Source organism: Microchirus variegatus, assembly GCF_963457635.1.
Source record: "Microchirus variegatus genome assembly, chromosome: 14".
Classification (NCBI taxonomy): Eukaryota; Metazoa; Chordata; class Actinopteri; order Pleuronectiformes; family Soleidae; genus Microchirus; species Microchirus variegatus.
Genome location: NC_139815.1, coordinates 10,250,602 through 10,277,750, shown reverse-complemented (window position 1 = coordinate 10,277,750; position 27,149 = coordinate 10,250,602). Strand labels below are relative to the sequence as shown.

The 27,149-nt window shown below is 39.7% G+C and overlaps 2 protein-coding genes across 3 annotated transcripts in view; both read left to right on the top strand.

The window, feature by feature from the left end:
• Nucleotides 1-180: 180 nt before the first annotated feature.
• LOC310936893 (forkhead box protein N5-like) lies at nt 181-10,141 on the top strand (the record flags this gene model as incomplete). The annotated part of the gene is made up of 8 exons (XM_083901052.1): nt 181-301; nt 805-897; nt 1,127-1,377; nt 2,426-2,494; nt 2,857-2,984; nt 3,243-3,475; nt 8,312-8,619; nt 9,956-10,141. The coding sequence occupies 8 exons, from the start codon at nt 181-183 to the stop codon at nt 10,139-10,141; spliced, it is 1,389 nt and encodes a 462-aa protein (XP_083757178.1).
• Nucleotides 10,142-14,442: 4,301 nt separating this feature from the next.
• The window catches only part of LOC310936757 (troponin T, fast skeletal muscle isoforms-like), a 43,091-nt gene continuing 30,384 nt past the window's right edge, over nt 14,443-27,149 (top strand). For both annotated transcript variants that reach the window (XR_014593011.1, XR_014593012.1), the window contains exons 1-5: nt 14,443-14,613; nt 21,359-21,502; nt 25,315-25,570; nt 26,439-26,569; nt 26,712-26,940. The gene's annotated coding sequence lies outside the window, so the exon portion shown is untranslated. The remainder of the gene's footprint in view (nt 14,614-21,358; nt 21,503-25,314; nt 25,571-26,438; nt 26,570-26,711; nt 26,941-27,149) is intronic.

Genomic DNA, 27,149 nt, shown 5'->3' with positions numbered 1-27,149 from the left:
CTCTCCCTGCAAAGAGTGTGTGACACAGGCTGATGTGTCTCTAGGTTTAATTAAATGTAATCAGACTGTTGGGCTCCAGCTGCTGCATCAGGAGCCCCACAGCCTCATCAAAAACAACCTGTGCGTCTCCTCAGAGCTGCTGTGAAACTGAGCAAACCAAAGCATCAAATAAATCCAGGTATGACTTTGCAGCTCAAAACCAAAGCTCAGCTCTTTGACCTGCACTGCTCTGTCGGCCTGACAGACTGGGACATGGACAAGGAGCTGAAACTGGCAACTACAACTGACCAATTTTTCCATGGTGACTATTTTTTTCCCCTTATTCTCTGTTGCTTCTTTGTAAACACCACAAGAACTCTTGGGGGGAACTAGTTTGAAGGTTATGTATCAAGGACTGCTATCACTTAAAGCTTTCATCAGGTTTGCTTTGTTCTCTGATAATCACTGACTGTCACAATGCAATCCGTCCTATTTACCAATTGTTATTATCATTTCCTTTGTTTCCTTGTTGCACCCGTTTCCTTATTTCAAATTGTGCATGCAGAAATGTTTTTGTGTTGCAGATACACGCGATACTCATGAAGCCAAAACCTGCATGCACACTAGGTGGTTGTCATTTTAAATGGATCCCATCAGTGTTTGGTTAACACTATGTGCTGTGTTTCATTGTGGAGGTTTGGGCTCAGACAAATGTCAAGGTTTTCTTATTCTCAGTAGGAGTGAATGAAGGGTGACACCGCAGACCCAAATGCGTGCTCGGATACTTGTGGCATTTTCCGTTTCACCGTTTGTCTCTGATGACAGATGACAAATTGAACGAGCAGTATGTTATCCAGAGGCCGTCTGCAAGAGCTTCCAGAAGGAAAGACGAGTTCATTTGGTATGATAAAACGTCAGGTAAGATCAGAGGTCTCTTTGGTGCAACCTCCTTATTCTTGTGCAATGCAAGTGTCATTCGTGCCATGCAGTGTTTAAAGGCAGATCATTGTAAAACGGGTTCAATGTTCTATTTCTGTGTCGTACATTTTTCTCTTTAGTGTTTGTTGAGTAACTTAATTTTGCAGCCACAAAGTTAATATTACGTCAACAATCATGTGCATCCTCGATCTCGATCTTTATCCATCAGACACCTTTGTGAAGCCGAACCTGTGGCTGTTGGTGAATCCCGACATTGCCTGCCCAATCCAGTGTGAACCGAGTGCAGAGGTTCTGCAGACTCCCCGTGAACCTATAGATGAGATCCAAATGCCTCTGCTGAAGCCTGCTGAGAACCAACAACATCCACCTTCTTCAGGGCAGCGCCGCATGTTTGGCCCCCATCGTGTTTCCGTTCAGGAGACACTGCTGCATCCCGTCTCCTCCAACACCAAGTGCTTGGTACACTGCAGCAAACACACTGTCCTGTATACATTTAAAACATTCATATTTTGTGTAACCAGTGTTCTCCTGCATCTACTGTAAGTCACGTGGTTGATGGAAATTTGACTCAATTGGCTCTATGTACATAATTATGAAAGGGGACGTATTCATTCAATCTGCTTTGGCAGATGCGCTTCTCACAAAAAGTTAGGGATGTTTGGCTTTTGGATTCAATTTCAGAATGCACCTAAAATGCACTATAACCTTCACAGGTTAACTTTTGAATGCACAGGTCCAATTGTTCAATGTTCTATTACTTTATTAATAACATGCTGTTCTCTAACAAGGTGATTAACTGCAGAAATCACAAAAACTGTCTGATGCAGTGGTTCAAATGTTATTCTGGTTCAATGGCAAGTTGCATTTGAACAGTCCTCTCCATCATGATGTTCAAATGTTGACATCATGAGGCCAAGACGACACTTTAAAATTGATCAAGTTATTGAGACACTGAGATTTTTTCTTGTGGTATTATTGCCACCACTGTTGTTAGTCTCTTGTTTGAGATAAATAAATGACCATTGCATCCTTCTACTTAAATGCCCTGCTTTCATGGTAGAATATTACTCTAGCATGAAATTTTCATAGGGATATTCTCTATGAAAGGGGACGTATTCATTCACTTTGCTTTTGTACATAAATGTACTAATCAGACAGTGAAAGGTAACGACCTTGTATGTATTTCTATTACTTGATCATTATTTTTATTGCCTTTTCTGTAGCGCATATTCCTCTGAAACAAATGCTTTTTGTGGATGTGATGATGAAGTCCTCCATATATTTGTACTTGGAAATGTAATCAGAATAACGTATTCTGATTGCGGTTCAGTTGGCTCGGAATTGCAACTTCACCACTTGATGCCACTAAATCACAAAACATAGTCTTTTTTTGACTAAATGTCAGATGTTTAATCCTGTTGGATTAAAAAAATAAAATAGTAAGGATGATAATGAAAAAATGAACTGGTCATCAATGCGGTGATTCAAACTGTGTTGTGTTTTCAAGATGAACAAGGAGGACGTATCCTGTCGACCAGCCAAGAATAGACGCAAGGGGAGGACGACCAAAGCCAGGGTGAGGACTGTCGAAAAGTCTTATTTATTCTCTGGTAAAGTTTTGCATGAAGTCATAAATGTATGCTAATGTTAGAGCCGTTTGAGTTATTGAGTTATTGAGTTTTTTAGTTCCTCACCACTTTTTTGCGCTCGTGTAACATTTGGATCCAACTTCACAGTAACGACCTGCTGTCAGCAGCACTGTCAAACAGATCAAACCTGTGACCAGATTTATTAAGAAATATCAACATTTTCCAAGAGACCACATCTCAAGTGGAGCTTAAGGCTGCCATCTACATGTTTCTGTTCATGCTCTGGAAATGTAAGTAAATTATTGATGGGCTTTTAATAGTTTTTCAAAATTGTAACTTTTTATTACAGGAGAGTAAGAACCTGAAGCCAGGATGCTGGCCTCGTCCACCGGTGAATTATTGCATCCTCATTGCCTTGGCGCTTAAGAGCAGCCACACGGGGAGCCTCAAAGTCCAACAGATTTACAACTTCACCAGGTCATAAAGCGAATGTTTGGTTGAGTGCGGCCAACAGTTTTATGTTACAGTAAAATGCCCAGTCCCATTTTGATTGATTACACAAAAGATGGCACCTAATTGGGCATTTTTGCAAGTGCTGGAAGGCAAAACATTGCTATTTAGTGGGGCCTGTGTATAACTTTTTTTTAACTTTATGTTGCATTTTGCCAACCGCGGTTTGTTTTGTTGACTTGAGCATCCCCATGTTCCCTTATATTCCCGTCTGTCCTTTCCCAGAGAGCACTTCCCCTTCTTTCAGACGGCTCCAGACGGCTGGAAGAACACCATTCGACACAACTTGTGCTTTAGCAACAGCTTCTGCAAAACCTGCAACCAACTGTGCAGAGATGGAAAGAGGAAGTCGTGTTTTTGGCACCTGACGATGGATGGCCATCGCCGGCTAAAAGACGAGATCCGTGCACTGACCGGAGACTCCTTGAAACAGCTGGAGAGGAGCATGTCACACCCAGGTGAGATGGGAGTAAACTATTCATGGTATGAGGTTGAGGACGCCACAATCCCCTTTGGACGACTGTACGTTGTGAATCAAATTGTTTGTCGTTGTAAGTGACATGTAGTATTGAACTATAATGATTCTTTTATTTCTCGGTTTCAGATATAATTTGGAGTTTACTTGCATTGTGACAGCAGCTGTAAATGCAGCAGTTTGAATCGGTGCATAATAAAGCTCACGATACATTAATGTTTTCATGCTTCTTGCATCGCATTCTTTTGAATAAGTACAGCTTGATAATTACTTTAGAGCTGCAACAAATAATTATTTTAATCAATTATTCTGTCAATTATTTTCTCGATTAATCACTTGGTCCATAAAATGTTTAAAAACGTCAGTTTTAAAGCGGGCCTAGACCAGAAGTTCCAATTAACGCTGTTTTTTTTTTTGGTGTGTATCTGCGCCATTACCTCGCTTATGAAGCCCTGAAGGTTTGAAACGCTGTGTTGTATTGTAATCTCGGGCTCAACGAGATCTCTGAAAAAACATGTTCTGGTTACGTAAATAGCATTTCAACTGAAAAGTGGATCCTCTTGGTCCCGGCACATCCAGTTGCGTACATTGAACCGCAGAAGAAGAATAACGTCCGTTGTGGAGGTGTTTCACGAGCGACAGTGTCTTCTGACTCTGGGTCTGACTCCGGGTCAAAGGTCATCGGGGAGTCGTGAGAAAGCTATTTTTAATGAGTAGCAGTGCATCCACTGATCCAGAGGGAGAGATTTCAGTCTGAAACACTGCGGCTGACGAGAGCTCCAGTGAGGAGAGATTTCTATCGGCTCTTTGCGGCAATTAGGAGGTTTTTGACCATAAAAACAAGTTAATGTATGTAAGTAGACCTCCATAACTCACATATGTGTGCCATAGGACCACTCTAGGTTTGCTTTAATGATTTATTTGATATGTGGAGCAAAGAAACGAAGAATATATTCACATTTAAGAAGCTAAAACAACCCGAAATCTTGTTTTAATCATGAAAAAAGCTTCAAATCGATTATCATAATAGTTGAGGATTAATTTAGTAATCGATTAATTGTTTATATATTTATATATGATATATTTAATTGTGTTGAAGCTGAGCTAGCAAGGTCATTTGGACATAAGTTCTGCCAACATGGCCGCTGTCTGCCAGGTACATATAGACAGGTTTTTTGAATTTTTTGAGTTATGGTCATTTAGATACTAATATCTGCATAATATTTATTATTTGCTAAGTTAATCTCACAGTTAAACTTTAGGTTTGACTAAGAAGTCGTAAAGTGTTTGATATACATCAGCATGTACCTGGTCCCCTGTCTCTCTTGGGCATAATATCATTGTTTCGAGTCTGTAGGTAAATCTGTTCCCTATTTGCCAACAGTCAAATTCTGAACACATGGCGACAGTCAGCTGTTTGTTGACTTGAAGAGTTTTTGCTTATCAAATGACTGCACTCTTAAAGGAAATGACTTGAAACTGGAGGCTCTATGAGCAGAGGTGTTTCTTACGGAGGACATTGTCGCACACACGGCGAATAAGGAAGAGGTAATGACGAGCTGTTTTTTCCTAGTAATCCCAAAATATGGATTTGCGAAGATATTACTGTTGAGATATTGACTGTTAAGTCTCACACACGATGGCACAGCATAAATACTAATGTTCCTTCTGTACCACAGTGCTGTGGTGATGATGAAGAGCATCATCTTAGGAACCTTTCTCCTCTTCGTCCTCTGTGGTGCTGTGTCTGGCCTGGGATCAGTTGTACAAAAAGGTTATTCTTACATAACTGAGCATTACAGCTGGTCGGGAGCTCAGCAGTACTGCAGGTGCGGCTTTCTCTTGACTCGACTTGTTATTTTTTAGCACATATTATTGCATTCTGTAATGCACTGTATTGTGAATGATCAGGAGTATTTATGTTTATGCCTGGAATGCTGCAAGGATCTGAGTAGATGCAAGTTATGTGTAGGTCAAAATGGTTGAAAAACAAACCACTTTTCCCTTACTTGGAAGATGTGAAGGACGATCCATAAGGAGATGGGGGGGGATAACTAGAGCTGCATTTAATTAGGTGTGAACTGACAATTTCAGTCTTCATTTTTACTGTATATATAATTGAAGTTATTTTCTGTTGTTTTTAAGAGTGATTGAGTGAGTAAACATGTCATTTTTTTTAAATTGTAGAAAAAGGAGACATTGCCAACCTACAAGCAAATGCCCTAAGTTAAAAATGCCTGTCATTGTTTTATGTGATTTTTGTCTTAATCTCTCCGTCTGTGACACATCATTGTGCAAATGAAAATTCTGATTATTTTTCTTCAAACAGTACATCTCATGTCAATGGACACTTGGCCATAATATATACACAGTCCGATGCAGACGATCTGAATTTGGCGAACTACAAAGCATGGCTTGGTCTGCGAAAACCACCAGGTGACGATGATTTCAGTTGGTCTCACTCACCTCATACCTCATATCGCCGCTGGCCAAACTCTCAGTCAGCAGCGGACCGAAGCAGTGATTACTGTGTTGTTTCCTACTACAGCTCTCTCTGGTAAAGTAAAACCTTTCCTGAAGAAAGAATATTTATTAGTGCATGCCTTTTTTTTTTATTTCTGTGATGTGTGTATCTTTTATTTCCTTTAAAAATAAAAGTTTAAGTTCCTATTAAATCTTTGAATGTGGATTTGCATATTGTGCCGACATGAAGAGCCTCAGTGGCTGAGAGTTAGCTTTAACTGTAGGTAATTATGCTTAGATTTGGTAGGATTGGTATGGAGATTTTATGGATGTGTGTATTTGGTCTGGATTCTTCTCATTGGTTTCACTGGACATCAGTGATGTCAAGGCAGGTCATTTATTGATGAGAGGAATTTTATTTGTATTTCTCCTTTTATTTCAATAGAAAGTCACATTGCGATTGAGAACTATAGCAAGGAAGGCATTGATTAGTAAGTTCATCCATATAAATCATCAAAAGAAACAGAAGAGTTGCTATAGCCTCCCTATTAAATCTGTTCATATCAGAAAACACACATTTCGACTTAAACTTTCCTGCAATAAGATTTTTCTGAAATGTGTGGAAAAAATGGCATTGTTATTCCTCCTTGTTCACTGCCATATGGAATGTCTTTCCTTTTCCTTTCTCTGATGTGCATAAAGAGTGCAACCTCAAAATAAGTTAATAATATAAAATACAAGCAGAGCATACACATATGCACCAGTTATGTTTTGAATAATAACAGCACTCCAAATTGTGAAAACCTATTGCATTACAAATCATGATATTGTTGATATAGCAGTGATACGAATAAGAAGGTGCACAAAAGGACCACTGTCATAATTGTTTTAATTTATATTTATTTGATAGTTATTTAAAAGGGACAGCATGTTAATGAACATTGTTATACACTCAACACAGAAATACAGTATGTTGTTTTAAGTCCATACACAGACAATACAGAATTATTTAAAAAAAGAAAAACACACAGAAAATACTCGCAAAATACAGAAATACATACATTTTATTAAGGTGCAGATCACAAAGGTGCTGTGGCAGTAACCGAGGCAGTGTTTACGTTATACATATATATATATATATAAATATATATATAAAAATATGATAATCTTAAGCAAAAATATCACCATATTGCCACTATATCTCAAAATCCCTCATATCATATCATAGGTACCCCATACCAACAGATTTAAGGGGTTTTGATACCTTAAAATCAGGAACCATACCACATCTAGTGGTCTGGTAAAAGTAATGTTTGTCCTACAACATACAGTCAAATGGCCAAACTGGATGAATGTGTCAAATTCCTCCAATGTAATTTTTTATTTTTTTTTCATATATTCTTTTAAAGGTTTTATAGGAGACTCTGTGACACACGCGCCTTCTTCATCTGTTGTCAATGCCACAACAACCCTGCACGCTACTTTGTATCTCAGTCGAAGACATGGACCGAGGCCTTAGACTACTGCAAAAATGTATACCACAATATGCCATCTTTCGCCGACCTCGGTGACCTTGACAATGCTTTTCAACTACAGGATTTTCCAGTCTGGACTGGACTGTACAGACATGGTAAAAGCAAGATAGCACAACATACACTCTTAGAAATAAAAGTGCTAAGTAGAACCATATAAGGTTCTTCGGCTTGTCCTCATAGGAGAACCCTTTTTGGCTCCAGGTACAACCTTTTCATAAAGGTTCCACCTGGAACCCTTTTGGAGGGTTTCCTGAATAAACACATTTATTCAGGAAAGGGTTTTTCAAGGGTTCTTGTTAACACTAATGGTTCCAGTAAGAATTTTTTCCCTAAGAAAGGGTTTTTCAGAAGCAAATGGTTCCACTTAGAACCTCAGCCCTTGTAGAAGAACCCTTTTGGAACACTTATATAGTGTACTGGCTACTCCTACTCATGTTCTATACGAATGTTTGAGTTTTTTTTTTTTTTTTTTTTTTAAAGACAAATCTAGGTCACTTTTCTCGAGTGTGTGTGGCACTCAAAGATAATAATTGTTTTGCATACTGCAGGCTGCACTATGCAGTCACGACACACTTAAATTAATTACTTAAAAATGTGTTTCTTGGTGGCTGGACTGACCGACCATCACACAGCACCATATACTTTTCTTCTTTAATTGATGGAGAAAAGATTTTTAGGTCTGGGCGTATGGTTCAAAAGTACTTTACTTAATCTCTAAATGAATCATGGCTTTGTTGTGGGATTATACACAGTACATGGTTGGATGACACGATTTTTCTGTCAAAAGGCAAACAGACACACCTTTGACATCTGCCCTGCAGGGGGATCATGGAAGTGGATCAAAGGGTCGTCAGAGTACAGAAATTGGTCAAACAATGAGCCTCAGGACAACGGAAACTGCGTCTCTATCTCCTCTCTGGGTAAGCGGATGTCGGTCCAAGATTGCTCGGCCCACTTTCCCTTCGTCTGCTTTCACGATAACCTGGTCTTGGTGAAGGAGAACAAGACCTGGGAGGAGGCGCTGGAACACTGTCGTACCCTTGGCAGTCATCGCGACCTGGTCAGCGTGCAGCCTGGAAGTGACCAAGACTACATCATGAGAAGGGTCATGGAGGCTGACACTGAGAAGGTGGGTCAATCATCAGCCACATGGCTTTGTTTTCAGGGAAGAGAAAAAAAATTGATGGAATAATCTGGTCATTTAGTATATTCAGGTAGTCAGCTGACCTCCTGAATGTAGACCTGACCAACTGCAGCATCCCCATTTTTTTTTTTTGGCCAGACAGTGTATTTTACATAAAATAACCAAATGTATGGATCTTGCAGAGCAGGACATCATCAACAACAAGGCAATCAGAGAGGGCAGACTTCACCCCATTCATGCAACAAGCATCTGGCGGCCTCTGTTGGTCATATTGGCAAGTGCAAGTGTGGAAGCACAAACAAACAGGCAGACAGACACACACACACACAGAGCCACTAAAAACAATACTTCACTCCCACTCTGTGGAGGTGAAGAGTGGTAATTTTCACCGTATTTGTGTGAAAAAATATTATGTAGGGCCATTATGTGGAGTCATTGTTGCCTCACAGCAAGACGGTCACCAGTTTGCATCCCGGTTCAATGGAGGGGCTTTACTCCCACAGGGCCAAAAACACCCAGATTGAGACCTGTCCAGGGTCTTCACTGCTCCCCCGTGACCCTCAAGTGGAGAATAAAGTGGTAGAAAATGCATACAGGATACCTTATTGTATTTATGACTAATTTAATGTGACTACCACAGTAACTGGATAGCCATTTCTCCATTGAACATTTGCTTTTCCTGTTCTGGGTTGGGCTGTCACTACTACTACTACTAGTCAAACTGGCCTGCTCGAAAACCCTGGTCATTACCTACGTCAAAGCTCAAAATAAGCTTTGGCTACAGTTGTACAATGGATGCAGAAAATACAAAAAGAAACTCAAAGGAGTGACCTTTATTTTCAACTGTTACACCACAGTGTTGCCTGATCTACCTTTTTTCCCTCCCCCATGCACTCTTAGTAATAAGGGTTCCGAAGGGGTCCTTCTACAAGAGCCGATGTTCTACCTGGAACCATTTGCTTCTGAAAAACCCTTTCCTGAATAAAGGGTTTAAAAGGGTTCTTGGTGGAACCCTCATAAAAAGGTTCTACCTGGAGCCAAAAAGGGTTCTCCTATGAGGGCAAGCCGAAGAACCTTATATGGTTCTACTCAGCACTTTCATTTCTAAGAGTGTGCATCAACAACTTTGTTGCTCAGGTGCCTGCTTCATTGTTGTCTATGCCACTGCACATGCTTATCAGCATCTCAAGTGATCAAGGTGATCTTAAGTCACCTTAATGCCATGAAAAGTTTAGCTTTTTTAAATCTATGTGTGTTATAATAGTGGGTTTTTTTTACCTCCACATTCCCCAGAGGTTCATTGGTTGTTTTCTCTTCACAGGTGTGGACAGGCCTTCGTTTCTTGGCTGGTCAGTGGCTGTGGGTGAACCAGGCAGACATGTTATACTCTGACCTGCCTGTCTGCCCCGTCGATTGGCAGCACTGCGGAGCATTGTCTAAAGATGACGGAGAGCATATAGAGATCAGAGAATGTTCAGAGAGGAGGAACTTCCTCTGTTATAATTGACCATCATCACTACCAGACTGTACTGCATCTACATTACAAGTCATTTTAGGGCAATTGGAAAATACTAGATGTGATTATCTCGGTACAGTCTGGATACAAGACTCATAGGTGGATGGATAGATCATGAAATAAAACCGTTGTTTCTCCTACTCTCAGCAGCAATGCCTTTGCAAGTGCAGTACTGCGAGATACACACCAGGTGGCAGATGTTTCTGTCTGTCACACTGGAAACCTCCTCCCACACCACCCTGACTGTTATGCACAAACTAATGATCTGCATCCATCCAGACAACATGGGGGGGCTTCCAATCCTGTGGTCTCTGGGAATATTATAATAATAAAAAAGCCATGGATTTGTTATTGTCCTAATTCTACACCGAAGTGTGAGTTTGAGTCGGAGGAGATTTTTTGGAGGAGATGTTTTATAGGCTCAGGATGGATCTGATGTAACTGAAATCTGATTCTTCCACTTACAGTATGTGCCATTTGTTTCATTGACTTATTTTAACTCAAAACTTTTTAAACAATTCCCTCCTTAACACATATGAGAAAGGTTAAGGAGAAACTGAAATGCATTAGAAGTTAAGTGGAAAATGTACTAAGTAGCAGAATTGGCTGACTCATTCTCACCATTGCCTTTGGAAAAAGTTGATGTCACAGTTTTGTGGATGTAAACACCATTCAAACGCTTTGATGCACAAGAGCTATTCACCTACTCCTTTTTTTTCCCAGTTCCCTCTAGAACCCCACCATGCACACTTCTTACCCTGGTCCTGGGTTACACAGTCACTCAGGTATTTAAAAAAAAAAAAAAATTTACTGGGGGAAATCATGAGCATATGAACTCACCAGGTTGTCTTTGTCTGAAACAAATGACTGCATCAGGAAGGAGGAAAAAATGACTCAAGAGAAATGTCTTTAGCAGAGATCGAGATGATTTGACATAAACCATGCAAGCACAGGACTCACCAATTTAAATTGGTGTTCTTTTTTTGTACAGTATACTAACCTACACATTATAAGATGCTATTCAGATGACCTTCTTATGCCTTTTTCCCCCCTAAATAAATGTCACACTGAAAGAACTATTTCCAAGCAGTGTATACCACCACCATTCAAGCATCTCCCTGCTTTGCCGCTGAAGGCTCTTTGTTGACGTCACTCACCTTGAATCCATTCTGTCTTTCCTGCAACATGGTGCTGTCTTTATGAGACAGCTGGCAGTGTTTATTTATTGTAGTGAGAGAGAGTGACCTGCGGGGGTGGGAGCGAGTGGAGACCGGAGCTGAAGCCCTCAAGTCAAAACACACACTGAAGTTCCTCAAATTGTCCGGTAAACTTGTTAAACAGTTGCTCGTCTGTCAACCCAACGGTGGTTTGAAAAAGGAGTGAAAACAACCAGCAGATGTAGGTTCGTTCCAGGTGACGCAAACAGAGCAGCAGACATTTAGATAATGCCAGGAACTTCAAAAGCCTGAAAGTCTGTGTTGTCAATTAATATCTGCACCTTCACAACAACTACATTATAGCAAGCAATTCATTGGAATGTTTGACAATGCTTAAAGGTGCATTAATTAATTAAGCAACTGGCCATTAATTCCTCCTAATATGTCACAGAGACACAGGAATCATGTTCATATAACAAACTGAACTCACCAACAACAACAGTACAGACAAAATATTTGCATTAAAAAAAATCTTTTGCAGACTGCAAATCATGTTTATGTTTTGAAATCATGTTTTGGCATGTGGCGCCACCTACCGCCATCTACCGATCATTGCAATCAGTAGAGTCTCAGCTGCCGAGCAACCACGGGTTACCAGTTGCGTCTGATGGCTACAATGGCGGAGAAAACGAAACCTAAAAGACCTCTGTATTTTGAATTTGAGTGTAGTAACCGTTTTTGGTCACATTCTTACATATGGCGTCTTTAAGCATAAAATACATGATACATCAGGCCACTCTCTCCTTCCATTATTCCTCACAAATAAAACAAAAGAAAAAAATACATGGAATCTTGTTTTGCAGCACTCATTCACATTCTCATGCCAAATTTGATCAGTTGAAATGCACCTTTAACTTTGTGATGTCACTGCAGTATAACGCTGATATCAGTGAGCTACAATAAAGTACAGAAGCGCTTATAGATTTCCTTTTGAAAGTCATACACAAACGACAATCACTGAATCTTGTTATGTGCAGATGAAACGGGGAGTTAATGAGTAAATGCAACTTTGCATCTGTCAATTGCTAAGACTCAATAAGTGTCTGTTTGAGTCCAAATGATGTGATGATGTGTCGATTCAGCATGTCAATACATTACAATTTAACTGTGACTATCATTTGACACAAAACTGAACGTAAACCATGGAGTGTGTTTTTTTGTTTTGTTTTGTTTTCGATGAAACTTAGGACTTAAAACTCCTCCTCCTTTGGGGGAAATACTGCGGCGAGTGAAGTGTTGGAGTGGTGTCACAATCTGTTTCATACCGGGCCGTGTCGACAGTCTGACTGTGTTAAGTGCAGTGGAAGTGTTGCTATGGAGACCCCAATTGTGGAGTGTTTGCGAGTGTTTCACTATCCCACAGGATCTTAGGGAGAGGGTTGGCTGAGCAAGCTGTGTGTGTGTGTGTGTGTGTGTGTGTGTGTGTGTGTGTGTGTGTGTGTGTGTGTGTGTGTGTGTGTGTGTGTGTGTGTGTGTGTGTGTGTGTGTGTGTGTGTGTGTGTGTGTGTGTGTGTGTGTGTGTGTGTGTGTGTGTGTGTAAATCAGTGTTGGCTGGGAATGCCTGGGTGACCTAATGCACATCTGTGTGTTCTGGACTCATTGATGGAGAAAAGTTTTAAAGAGAAACGCTTCGCTCGTGTGTTTTGAGGGTGTTGTGTGCAGGACCTGAGCCTTTTATCGTACGTCTAAATTATGTCTGAACGAAACAAACAAACAAACAAACAACAAAAAGCAGACCTGGAGGTATTGTGACCCCCGAGCTCTGACAGCGGTTGCCTCAGTGTGGACGGAGCAGAGCAGATCAGCTTGTCGCCTCCAGCAGCTGCTCCTGTTCTAATCTGCCATATCTTATTCATAACCTCATGCACAGTAACACGATCCAACACTCTTCAGCTTTGTTGTCAGGCTGCTACTCGTATCTGAGCGTAATGCAGCGTCAAAACAAAGACAATTGCTTCTTCTGCTTCTGCTAATTTCAACTCAGTTTTTTTTTTTTTTTTTGGCTGTGTTTATATAAAGTTTTTATGCAAGTATAATTTATTTTAGCAAATATGAGTAAGAAAGTCAGCAGGAATTGATTTGTTGTGTAAAATAATCATTCAGACATTCTTTTAAAAATGACATGCATATTCAGTGCTTTGTAAATGTCTTAAGTTAGATGTATCTAGTTATTTAAGTTAGAGTTATCCAGACTGTCCCTCATTTTTGCATTGTGAAACAAAACCAGAACTATGATGAACTTTTTGTCAGAGTCAAAATGCTGTGACCCCCTTAAAGACCATTGTAGCATCAGGAAGTGAGTTTCGGCTCATGTGAAGACACTTTAATCCCCAGTTCAGTTCTGGTATTTACATCCATCCTGAGAGCTCAATACAATAATATATTTAAATACAACTGTTCACACGTGGAATTAAAAGGCGACCAGAACGCATCTCCTGTTACCTCCTGTTATGTGATCGAATCTGTAGATAGAGTAGAATTACAGTGGCAGGTTCCCCCACGGTGTTTGGAACAGTTTACCTTGTGCAGATGAGGGTGGTCGCATCAAATGTTTATTGGATGTTTTTCCTGTTTATCATTGAAATCACTATTAGAATCATTTTTTAAATCCATTTTTATGCCTGTCATTTTTTCACAGCGATGGATTTTGTTTTTGTGTCACACGTGTAGCCGACTGTTCCAACTTAGGGGTTAAGATTTTCTCTCTTATGCACACACATGCATGCACACACCAATGTATGTATTATATACATTACGGTGACTTAATGAATTGGACACATGTGCATGTGTTTTATTGAACTCGACAGAGAAAAAAAAGATCTAACCACATACTTGCGACTTCTTGTATTCACACATGTACATGCATATAATATTGTTGCGGATCCACTGTTATGATATCACTTCACTTTCCCCCTTGGGAGAGTCACATGACCCCAGTTGAGAGGGAGGAAGGAGGAGGTGTGAGTGGGGGGGGTGTCAAAATACTTCAATGAAAACCACATGGAGGGAGGAGAAAGCTGGGACTAAGAGGGAGGGAGGCTGAGCTGCAGAGACAAGAAGAAGACAGCAATTGTAGAAAAGCTAGAAGTCCAGAACCAGACCCACATCCAGGAGTAGGATCAGAACCACATATACAAGAACCAGGACCAGAGGCCTGGACCTGAGTGGAGGAGCAGCACAGTCCACCATGTCAGAGTCCATCAGAAGGAGGAGTTCCAGCAGACAGCTCCTGCAGAACCTCATCAGGTGAGACACATTCAGTGCATCAGGTGAGACACATTCACTGCATCACAGGTTTTATTATACATCCCTCATTTGAATATTTGTAGGATAAAAATATATATTTTTTCACTTGTTCACTTTAGAAAGTGAAGTTGGAATCAAATTGGAAACGTGAAACATGTTTCTTGCTTTATGGCATTCAGTGGCTGCTACTTTATGAGGGTCCCTGTGTGACACTGTTCATAATACAAGAATCAAGCAGGTCAGGTCAGATTTGAACCAGATAACCAGATCTAATTTAAGAAAATGTTGTTGTTTTGCAAACATGTTGCTTCAGCTCTACATACTTTTGTCAACTGAATATTTGAGGAGAAAAAAAAAGGAATGCCAAACAGTGGGGGGCCATAACATACCCTGCATGTGCACTGTATACACTCTTAGAAAAAAGGGTCCTTCTATAAGGGCTGGGGTTCTACCTGGAACCATTTGCTTCTGAAAAACCCTTTCTTAAAGAAAAGGTTTTAAAAGGGTTCTTGGTGGAACCATTATAAAAAGGTTCTACCTGGAGCTAAAAAGGGTTCTCCTATGAGGACAAGCCGAAGAACCTTATATGGTTCTACTTAGCACTTTTTTTTCTAAGATTGTACAACCCAGTGAGGTAATGCAGACTGTTTTCCATTATCACGATGATTAATTCATAATGATGTATTTAATCTGTCAGCCATGTGACTACAAATAATTGATTAATAGAAATATGCTGCAGACAGCGGCTGCAACGCGTAATAATGCATTATTGTATGATACAGTGTGACATCAACATCTGGACTTTTAGAATATGAATATGAAATCATATGTATTTTTTTTTATTTCTACAAGCTTTAGTTCTAAAAATCCAATAGGATGCAAAGATATGTAAGTAAATCAGAAATCAGAAATAACTGTGGTGCCACACTAATCTGTCAGTTTCCAAATAATACAAAGATTCTTATTGTCTAATTGTTTGTAACCGCTCTCCTAAATCTCTAATATTTATATTTACTATGACGAGTGATGCTGACCTCTTGGCCAGGTCACCCTTGGAAATGAAATTTTGATCTCAGTGGGTTCTACCTTGTAATATAAGTTAAATAATATCAAATAAAATAAATTCTTACATTGAGAAAACAGCTAAAGACCACTTTCAAACTTCCCACATGTGGTACTGTGGTATATTCCACCCTTTCCTTTGTATTGGAAATACAGTATAAGTTCAACCACCTGATATTAAACAGTTGTTCTCTTACCAGTTATCGGCCTGTTTTGCTCTGTTTATCAGCTCTAAGGCTGACGAGTCTGAACTTCTACTTTTGTTTTTCACATTTTCAACTTTCCTACTTAACTACAGCTGCTTATTGTCATTGAGGTTGACATTTCCTGCCTTTCTTCATAGGAACTTTTCTTTGTGACGTCAGAGAAAAATGAGACTGAGCTCTGCTTTCAATGGCCTCTTTTATAGCTGCAGCCTCCTTAATGGCCATGACATCATCTGGCCAAGTCCTAGACACCCTCATGGCCCACTATGGACACACACATGCACACACACACACACACACTCACAAAGAAAATATCATTCCCCAGACCTCCATTGCCTCATTGTGCAAATGACGGAAAAAGTGATGTGCATCAGAGACATTGCCTCTATAATTTGCTCAAATTCACATTATTGCTCCACAGCATTTCACTTACGGCTGTGGAGCAATAATATGAATCTGAGCAACAATGCGGTTCAAATTTACATTCAAATTTAGAAAGACCAGTGCAGAAAAGTCAGCGTGAACTTTTTCTGCATTAAACCAGTGATGCCATCTTTTCCTGACACACTGTCCTTTTTACATTCAAGGATGGGCCAAACAGTTGGTGTAGTGGTTAGCACGCTTGCTTTTTCAGCAAGAAGACCCGGGTTTGAGCCCCAGTTGGAATAAGGGCCTTTCTGCATGTAGTTTACATGTTCTGCATGGGGATTAGGTAGATTTGACACTCTACATTGACAATATGTGTGAGAGTAATTGTTGTTTGTCTCTTAGTGTCCCTGTGATGGACTGGTCACCTGTCCATGGTGTACCCCACCTATTGCCCTATGTCAGCTAAGATTGGACTCCCCGTGACCCTCCTGTGGAGGATAAAGTGGTAGAAAATGGATGTTGATATGTAACGGATTCAGTCAGGTTTTGGTAAAAAACATTCTACTGAAACTGCTTTGATCAGAGTTTCCAGTGACATCATGATGGCAGCCGACTGGTGGAAACGTAGTTCTTGTTTTATTGGACATTTCTGCTGCTTTTGATATTGTCGATCAGATCTGATCCACAGAGTTAAAGAGCTAGGGTTAACTGGTTTTGTCTTAAATTGATTTGAATCCTGAAACAACTTTTAATCTTCTCTGAAACAGAACATCTGACATGTGGAGTCCCACAGGGCTCAGTTTTAGGGCCTATTCTGTTTTATTGTATATAGTTCCTCTGGGACAGATAATAAGTCAGTTTCAGAATGTTTCTTATCACCTACTGTATATGCTGATGATATTCAGCTGTACAGCTCCTTCAAGCACTCTGAGTTACTTTCTCCAGCTCAGGGTTACAAAACAAAGACCTTAGTTGATTTGATCCCTCTTATAAGTCAACACATGGGTTGCCTTGGCTCATCCAGTCCAGGCTTTGGAATTTGGGTGTTGTTTTGATTCATCAATGTCCCTCGTCCATCAAACAAAAAACTGATTGGAAACTGCCTTTTTTCAGCTGAGGAACTTTTCCAAGCTGAGAACCTTCATGTAAACCATAATTAGAGATGATAATTCACACTTTTATTTCTTCCCACTTACACTACTGCAGCAGCCTTTTTACGTGTCTAAGCCAGAAACTGCCTCCAGGTTGTACAGAATTCTGCTTAGTTCGTTCTGACTTTTAGAGCACTAAATGGTCAAGCCTCTGGTTACAGTTCTGATCTGCTACAAGTGTATAAACCTGCACGTTCTCTCAGATCTTAAAATCAAAGCTTAAGACCCTGATGTTCACACAGGCTTTAAGTTAGGTGTGGGTTTTACTACAATCTGTTTTCATGTCTTTTTATGTCTGTGCTTGTAGCTGTGTGTTGTATTTGTTTTGCATTATGTACCTTACTTTTTACTGTTTTTACTGCGAAGCACTTTGTAAATTCCTTTTGTGAGAAGCGCTATATAAATAAACTTTACTTACTTACTTACTCAATTCACTCACAATTCTAACTAACTTGCATACCAAACCTTCCAAACTTGTATCTTCTCTCTATTTCATGGAAGAGCTCTTTTGTATTAAGTTTCATTCACTGTCATCTTTTATAACTACAAAAATAGTTTTTATAGACTGTATGTCTGTTGACAATATTTATTGAGTAATAATAAAATAAGATATCCCGAAAACTAGCCAAATTTCGATAAAATTATGCTAGAAAAAAAATTCTGATCTTTGAACATTCAAGTATACTAGTGGCTGACAGTTACAACAGCTAGCTACGCTAATGCTAATCGAAAATGAAAACATTCGCGTTGTGCCTAATGAGGTTGCACAGTGTTTGTATTATCTTAATTACCCACGCTAATACTAATCGTAGCCTCGCTCGCTAACTTACCTTTGGAAACAGGTTCGCCAAGTTAGCAAAGTATAATGCACATATCACAAAACATGATAGAGAATATCATTTGTGTCGTCTGCCATGAACTGTGATCCCTCCCTTTGTCTCCTGTGTGAAACATGAATGTGGAAACACTCCAGTCACTGGAGGACTGACAACCATTGTAACTCACGCAGAAATATATTCCTACCCACAGCTTAACTGAGAAAATAAACCAGTAGTTTATGAATTTCCAGGAGGAACAATGACTCATTTCATTGTGATTTCATTACAGCCCGAGACACAGTTTGAGATTAAAAAGTGTATTTTTAACACCGCGAAATGTTAATTCAAATCCACATCTCAAATGTCAACAAATGATGTTATATGAATAAATAACTAAAGGAATACTGGAACTTGTCAGGACTACAGGAGGACAACAACAGCACTAAATCATGGGATGTATTAAAGTGTTTCTGGTTTTGGACGGTAGATTGACATCAGATCATACCAAGACACATGAATTCAGAAAGTATTCAGGCGGTTTTTTTCCTTGTTGCATTTCAGATAGCAATGATGAGGCCCAGACATTCAAACATGTTGAGTCTGACTCAAAGAGGTCACACATCAAATCGATTCACAGCAAATTACAAAGACTGATCCTGGCCAACTCGGATCCCGCTGTGTCTCTTGTGACGATGATCTTATGTAGGTCAGTTTCCCACATAATAATGACTCAGCATGTTTGACTCACAGCATCCATGGCCACTTTAAACAAAGGGGGTTTGGAAATATGTTCAGTGTATTTTATGTATTCTTTTAATGAAAACCAACAAGCTTAAAGCTGTGGACTGTCTCTTTCACATGGTGCTGCTGCGATGATGTGATCATCTCGAAATGAAAAAGCTGCACATTTTTCGGGCTGGGTAACTGAGCAGAACAGGGTGAGAACTCTAAGCAAAGGATTTGCTTTTATTACCAAACGCAGATAATATCTTCTTTCTATCGATTTTAGTTGTTTGCTTTGTCAAATTAAAAATAAATGACATTTTTCTTATTGAATTTTCGTTAGAGAAACACAAATGTCATACTCAAAACATCCACTTGGACAGTAAATATGACATTTTGTAAAAAGAAACCTTCATTCTGAGCATATTGGGGATTATTTACAAATATCTCAGCAGACATGAAAATAGGTAATTGTTGAGTTCTGGCAATAAGTTCTGGCATCACAGCTCTGTTCTCCTGAGCTCCTTCCATCTGAAGAGCACAGACAGATTCATTTGTTGTTTGTGTGACAAATGACTCATGGAAAATCATGTTCATCACTGAGCCTCTGCTGATAACTCTCTCTTTTAGAATCTTTCCTTCTTTTAAAAGATTTTTAGGAAGCTGAAGTAGTGATCTGTCCAAAAAGGGTTCTCCTAAGAGGACAAGCAGAAGAACCTTATATGGTACTTTTATTTCTAAGAGTGTACTACAACTTTAATATGTTAACAATTTGGTTGTTATCCATCCATCCATGTTCTACCACTTTATCCAGATTCCTCCCACAGTCCAAAGACATGCAAGTTTATCCTCCACACGACCCCCATGTGGAGGATAAACCTGCCTGTCTTTGCACTGTGGGAGGAAACTGGAGAACCTGGAGAAAACCCACGCACACATGGAGAGAACATGCTCAAAGCTGATATATGTGTGCCTATAGATGTGCTTTCTCTTCTCTGTAGGTTTGTCAAACCTGAAGTTTGAGCAAAAAACAGTCTTTTGTTTTGCTATAATGTCCCTGAGTTCCCAGAACGTACTAATTGACTCAAACAATACCGCTAAGACTAGTTAAAAATCCTTTTAAATGACATAACTCTTTGGAAAAGTTGTTTGTTCGACAACAGTTCCACAGAGGTGCACAGCCAATCAGAATTGTTCTCACGAATCCAGTTTCCTGACCAGATTTGCAGTAATTTACTCTGCCACTAATTTACCCACTTTTCTTCTTGGATAAACCTTGTGCGTGACCTTGTTTAACATCTAGAGAAACTGAAATGATCCAGACCTTATCGCATCATCAACAGCTCTCGATAGCCAGGTTTCATCTGGTGAAAAACTTAAAACCAGAGGAGTGGAAGCATTTTTGAGCATGTGTTTGTAGGATGGGTGTCGGATGGTCAGGAGCCAACATACTTCATTGTGTATGTGAAGCATCTGGGGAAAAAGAAAAAACAAGACATCTTCTTGATTATCAAGCTTTTTTTCTGTTCACAGTAGAACATTCCAACAGAGAAGCACAAGTTAGACGTGTGAAGAAGATGGTTTTCATAATGTATTTAACAATAGACACTGCATGTAGTTTTCTAACCTTAAAGATACTAAAGCAGGGGTCTGCAACCTGCGGCTCTAGAGCCTCATGTGGCTCTTCAGCCCCTCGGTAGTGGCTCCTTCTCGCTTTGAAGAAAAAAAACTTTTCATGTTTTTCACACTTTTTTGTCAAGTTAAAGGCGTAAATAATAATGTTTTAGATATTTTGTCCATCACATCCAATTGGAAAACCTCCCCTGAAAGCTATTAAAGTAATGCATACATGAAGAAATTCACATTTGGAGGCCTGTCCATGCTTAGATCCATATACTTAGGCCAGGCATATTTTCTCATACATAAACTACATAAAATTGTACATAAAATTATATCTCAAAGTCATTTTTCTACACTTTAGAGGTTTGGTATCAACGTGCGACAAACTGTAGTTCTTTGAATATAGTACATGTGTAAAAACAACAACTTTACATGTTATTTTATCTTCATTTTAAGGATGAAATATATAATATATAATAGGGACAAAAATGGCTCTTTTCATTCTAAAGGTTGCAGAACCCTGTACTAAAGGGTAAAAACTGGAACAGACCCTGGGGTTAGAACATAACCCTAACCCTAAACCTCCATCAGTTGATCTTAGTTGTCAGACAGGCACATGTACCAGCTCAATAGTTAGATATAAATAGGAGAACAAATACAGGCAGTGAAGGGAAGCAAGAGCAGGAATAATGTGACACTTTAGTGTGAAGACCTAAGATATGTATTGACACGTTTAGGCTGCAAGGACATGGGTAATGAGTACCTGACAGTGTGTTGTTGTTTTTGCTGACTGCAGTTTGACGGCCCAGCGGAGCCAGGAGGATGCTGAAGAGGTGGAGCGAGAACGAAGGAGGAGAGCCAGGGAGAAGGAGCGAGAGGAGGGGAGCCCTCCCGGCCCGGCGGCGACAACTCATCACGACAACCTCACACACAGTGTGGAGTGAGTGTGATTATCTACAAGCTGGTTGTGATGTGTCCGTAGATTCCCTGCAGCCTCGTGTCACAGTGATACAGGTGACGAAGAGTTTTTAAATCTGGACAGCAAACTCATAGGTCTGCAACTGCATAGGTCAAAACAGTTCATAGGCTGACACATGGCATCACTTTCTAATAACTGTCAGGCACAGACAGTCCAGCCCAAATGGACAATAATGTTAAAGTACAGATTCAGTGGTAAAACACATGAATATAACTTAAATTATGCGATTTAATTATTATGATAACACATCATGGGTGTGCCCTCAACAAGTCATTTAAATTTTGTGCAGGAGGTCAGCTCGACCTTGAGATTTGACCAGTGAGTCCAACTTTTTTTTCTCCTTTGGAGGGATTCCCTCGAGGTGTTCCTGAAATGTTACATTCACATTTTCTTTTTAAGTTTAACTGTGATCACCAAAATCTAATCAGTTCAGTACAAATTTGACAATTTTCTTTATCCTGCACTCCTGACTGCAAGCCAACAGGTTTCCCATCTGTATAAATGAAAGTGAATTGAAGCGAATGAAGTGAAATGTTCTTAAGATTCATAAGACTTGTACAAATGGATGGACGGACAATGAGAAAAGATAATGCTTTCATCCATGAGATATCACCAGTTCAGAGGCATAAATGTGTTCCCTTTAAATTTTATGGAATAGCAATAGTCTTCTACTTTAAAACTGCAGTGCATAACTTAGTGATTTTGCTTGCTGTTGTTCATGTTTTTATTCTTAACAATACCACATTTTTCATCTGGAAACATGGGCCCTGTCAGGCAATACTATCAGACCTCACTGGTAGTATTCGCTAACCATGAGGGAGCATCTTATGTGTTTTATGCTAACTTCTCGGTGTGGTAATATCACATTACGTCATGAGATCTAAACACTGCTACCATGAGAAAAACTTAAACGTGGATCCGAGAGGCTTAATCAGCAGTGTGTGAAATAATTTGACAATGGTTTGAATGTAACAGACATTATGCACTACTGTTTTGAATCCATTTTTGGTATGGATTAAGTTAATAAGCACTTTCACAAGTCTGTTAAATCTAACTCACCTCACTCTTGCAGTAAAACTTGGTTTGTTTTAATGTTGGGCTGATGCATGTGGTGCCTTTGTGTTGCATTAGTTTGCATTAAGATGGCTTATGCTGCAGCACTGCTGGTACATGGAAAAACACTTACTATTGTCCAGTGATGCTGCAGGTGAATGAGCTGAGAAAGCTGCTGCTGCATCAGTTTCTGGTTGTTTGAATGTCTCACAGGGAAACACTGCCATCAACCTGAGACAGCAGACTGCTGAGCTGACTCATTCACTGTCGGGAAACATGCATCACTCATCAATTACTGCCCTGCTCAGTTGTTCAGTCAATCACTGGTTTCACTGACTGAATATTTATATAAATAACTAATTAAAAGACAGTGGTAGAAACTCAGAGCACGTCATTACAAAATTATTTGATAACCTTCCTCTCTTCAGCCACAGTCAACAGTTGATATTTGAGACCATTATGGAGTCCAGGGTGTGTTCTATGTACCAGAAGTGTTTTTTTGTGGCAGGCTTAAAGATTCATGCTGATTCAAGAAATCCATCTTCTTCTCTCCTACCCCGTGTTTCAAAAGTTATTTGCGATTCCTTATAATTTATATATTATATAAGTATAAATGAGCATCTAGTATTTAGTATGTGTAAAGATGAGTTCATGTATGAATAGCAAACAAAGATAGACTTTCAGAATGCCTATGGAGGAAACATCGGCCTTGTTGTTCAGATGAGACTCACTCTGCAGATCTGAGTTTACCTGAAACAGAACAGGAGGCAGCAGTGTGCGACTCTGTTTGATGTTTCCATGGTTACATCCTCTGTAAACACTCTGTCCTGTTTGAGACCACTGGGTGACAGTGACCACTTTTGGTTACTTGGATTTAATTCAACTAATATCATATTTCCCCTTTACTACTGACTGACATTTAAGACATCAAACACAATTCAGACCCTCTTATTTTAAATTTGCTTTTAACCCTTTGACCTAAGCCTCAAAATGTGTCCTGTGAGTATTAAGTGCTTTTGCCAATTTTTTCCAGAATAACTTTCAATATCTGGCATTTATTTACAATTTTACTGGATGTTAAAATAGTGTATTAACAATTTAAAATGAAGAAAAAGAAAAAAGTTTTATTTAGAAAAAAACAAACTGTAGTTGTACATGAACACCAGATTGTGTGTATTTTATAATTAAGATAATATTTGTTTGAGTTTTTGTCTGAATGTCCAAAAAAGTTTTTTCCAACTCTCTGTTGACAAAGATGCTGATTCTCCGACTTCCTGCAACTGCGCGAGTGAAATGACCGTAATAATCACACATGGACTTTGACGTGCAACTTCTCAGCTTTCAGAAACCGTTGGAATTTTTCCGTAAGCACAAACCGTCACATAATTACGGTAATGCAAATTGCACTTGCGCAAACTTGTCCTCTGTGATACGCTCGGTGTTAAAGGGTTAAAGGAGGCATATGTAAGGTTGTTACATCTTCTGTAACTACCTTGGTTCTACTGACCTTAGCATGCTAACAAGTCGTCTCATCATATCTTGTCAATGTTGTCTCATAAACACAACACGAGCTATGTTTACATGTGCAAATTGTCCTTCCATCCAATTAAAATCATTCTTATTACAAATGGCAACTCCTCGGTTTAAATAAACATAACAAATAAGCAATCAGCATCACATTTTGACATGTGTAGAGTCGTCCAGTTGTCCAGAATTATAAGAAGGCGCTTCACTTCCACCTCTGTTGTGAACAGACTGGTTCTCCTCTGCTCGTCTCATTCTACGCACCATTGGCTTCATTTCCGTCCTCCCTCGCTCCCGTCTGTGACTTTCATTTGTGTATTTGTTGAGGGTTTGATAAACAACAACAACCGCAGACCTACATCGTGTTCTTTAAACGATACTTAGAATTAGTTTATGTTAAAATAAAAACCATACATGTTATGTATATAGTGGTTTTAAAGGGTGCTCAGAAACACTGCATCATATTAAAAGGTCATAAAATTTAACACACGCAACAAAATACACACACTGTTCTTCGTAATGACGCAACAGGCTCAGCTCAGATCATGCTGGTCCTGCGTTTGATTAACAGTGAGAAGGCAGGAGGACGTTAACATCAATCCAAGCACATTTAATTTAGTGGCCTACAATCATAAGAAAACTATGTCATTCTAGACTAGTTTCTTTGCTCCAACCAAATGTCTATATCAACACTGGAAAACATCAACTTTACATAGGGCAAACACATGATAATCCAAACCAGGAAGTTATGATTTGAACCACAAGTTCATTTGAGCATCCATCCATTCTCTAGGCAATGGAACATATCGGACCAGAGTGTTTGGACTAGCATGAAGTATTTGGCTTTTATTCTGATTATTTGTGTCCCTGAATCTGAAGCTCTTGGCAATCAACATCTAATCTCTTGCTGGAAACACATGGTGGAGAAAAAAAACCCCTAACATATAGAAGCTTTAAATATTAGACATGAATGTTTTTTAAGCTATTAATGAGAAAACCACAAGTACATACCGACATATGGTCTTCATTTCCTCTGTTCTGTGTCACGCAGAAGCACAACAAAGTAGTTAAAAGTTTTTTTTATGCATCTCCTGCGATCCAGATATTCAGCGAGACTAGGATTTATCCTGACTCAGTTTTGACAGCAATTCAAGCCAGAAAGGGCGTTTAATCAGTCCTCTCCACTTGCACTTCAGGTCGGACAGCGATCTGAAGCCCAGCTACAGCTTGGTTCTGGAGGAGGACGAGGGCTTTGGTGACTGGAGCCACAGGTTGGAGAACCGTAGTGAACGGGAGGTGCAGGACATCTGCAGGGCCAGGAAACAGTCGCCCCCGGCAGCACAGTTGATACCAGGGCCGAAGGAGGAGAAACAGCAGGAGGCGACAAAGGAGGCGCAGGAGCCAGAGAGAAGCAATGGATCACGTGAAGCTTCAACAATGGCTCTGGAGAAGGTACGAACAGCAATCAATGATGCAGCTAATAACCATGGCATGCAAGCATTTACACATTTTGCATCCAGTTAACTTTCCTAACCTGCAACACACTCATACATTAGAGAATGTCAGTTGTGTTCTGCGTATCTATTTAGCATTTTAAACTGAAACTATTTGAAAACAAGACTTTCCAAACTCTGATCTTTGAACCCAGCACAAATCACAGTAACACTTTCTTTTACAATCCCCTGATTACCAGGTATTTACCTGGTAAATTCATGGTAACAAAAAGTGTTACTAGGTAATTACCAAGGGTAATAAGAAAGTAAATACAGTGAAACCGTTGCCAATATACTGGGTAATGCACGGTAATGTACTCGGTAAGTAAAGTAAAACTGTACTGTAAAAGAAAGCCAAGCTTGTTTCCATGTAATGACCATGTTCTTACACACATAGTTTGGGTTAGGGTTAGGTTACCCCTTGGGTAAATAGCTAGTAATTAGGGGACTGTAGGTGCCTGCTTATTACCAGTTTATAACCCAATAATACACTAAAATTTACCATATAGATACCAGGTGAATACCCAGCATTTAGGCCATAGTTTCGCTGTACATACCTTCTTATTAACAGCAGTAATTTCCCAATAAAACACTATAATTTACTATATAGTTACCAGGTAAATGGCCAGTATTTTGGCAACAGTTTCACTGTATTTACTTTCTTATTACCATTGGTAATTACCATGTAACACTCTTGTGTTACCATGAATTTACCAGGTAAATACATGGTAATTAGGGGACTGTAAAAGAAAGCGTTACCCAAATCACTTAAAGTGTTTCTGTTTTCATCAACATAATTCACCTGCGTTGCTTTTGGTTTATTTTAGCCGTCAGACGGCAAAAAGGACATAAAGACGTCGTTCAGCTCGTCAGTTTTTCTGCCACAGGACGTCAGACTGCAACAAACCACCGGACATCCAGCAGACAGGGCGTCGTACCTGGCCGCAGGAACAATGAGGTCACTGTGTTTTATCTCTGTGATTAAGTGTCGTCTTGGTCCAGTGTTTCGCTGCATGTGTTTACCCTTTGATCAAACTAGACACTGAACAGTAATATTTTGGTCTCGATTAACAACTTTTTCAACTGATTTTCATCCACAGTGGATGGGCCTGCAGGGAGGAGCAGGAAGAGCGGGAGGAAGAAGCGGTGCAGGCCTCTTTGAAAACAGAGAGGTCTGCAGAAACCTCACACGACCACAGCGTTGATGACCCTGCAGAGGAAGAACAGAGGGAAGAGCTCCACCACATTGGACAGCAAAGGCACAGGGAGGGGGGTGAGGAGGAGGAGGAGGAGGTGAGAGAAAAAGAAGAACACAACATACCAGACAAGGTTGGTTCACTAATAGTTATTATTATTAGTGCACTTCTTCTTACCGGTACCTGTATTCTTTATTTGTTTGGTTTCATCCATCATCTCAGTCCACACCACAGTCGATGCTTGAAACTAACATCTAAACTGTCCTGAAAATTGCTGTAGGCATCCATGGTCATTGAAGGATGAAACATCAAGGTCAAAATATGCCCTTGAGCATCACTTTT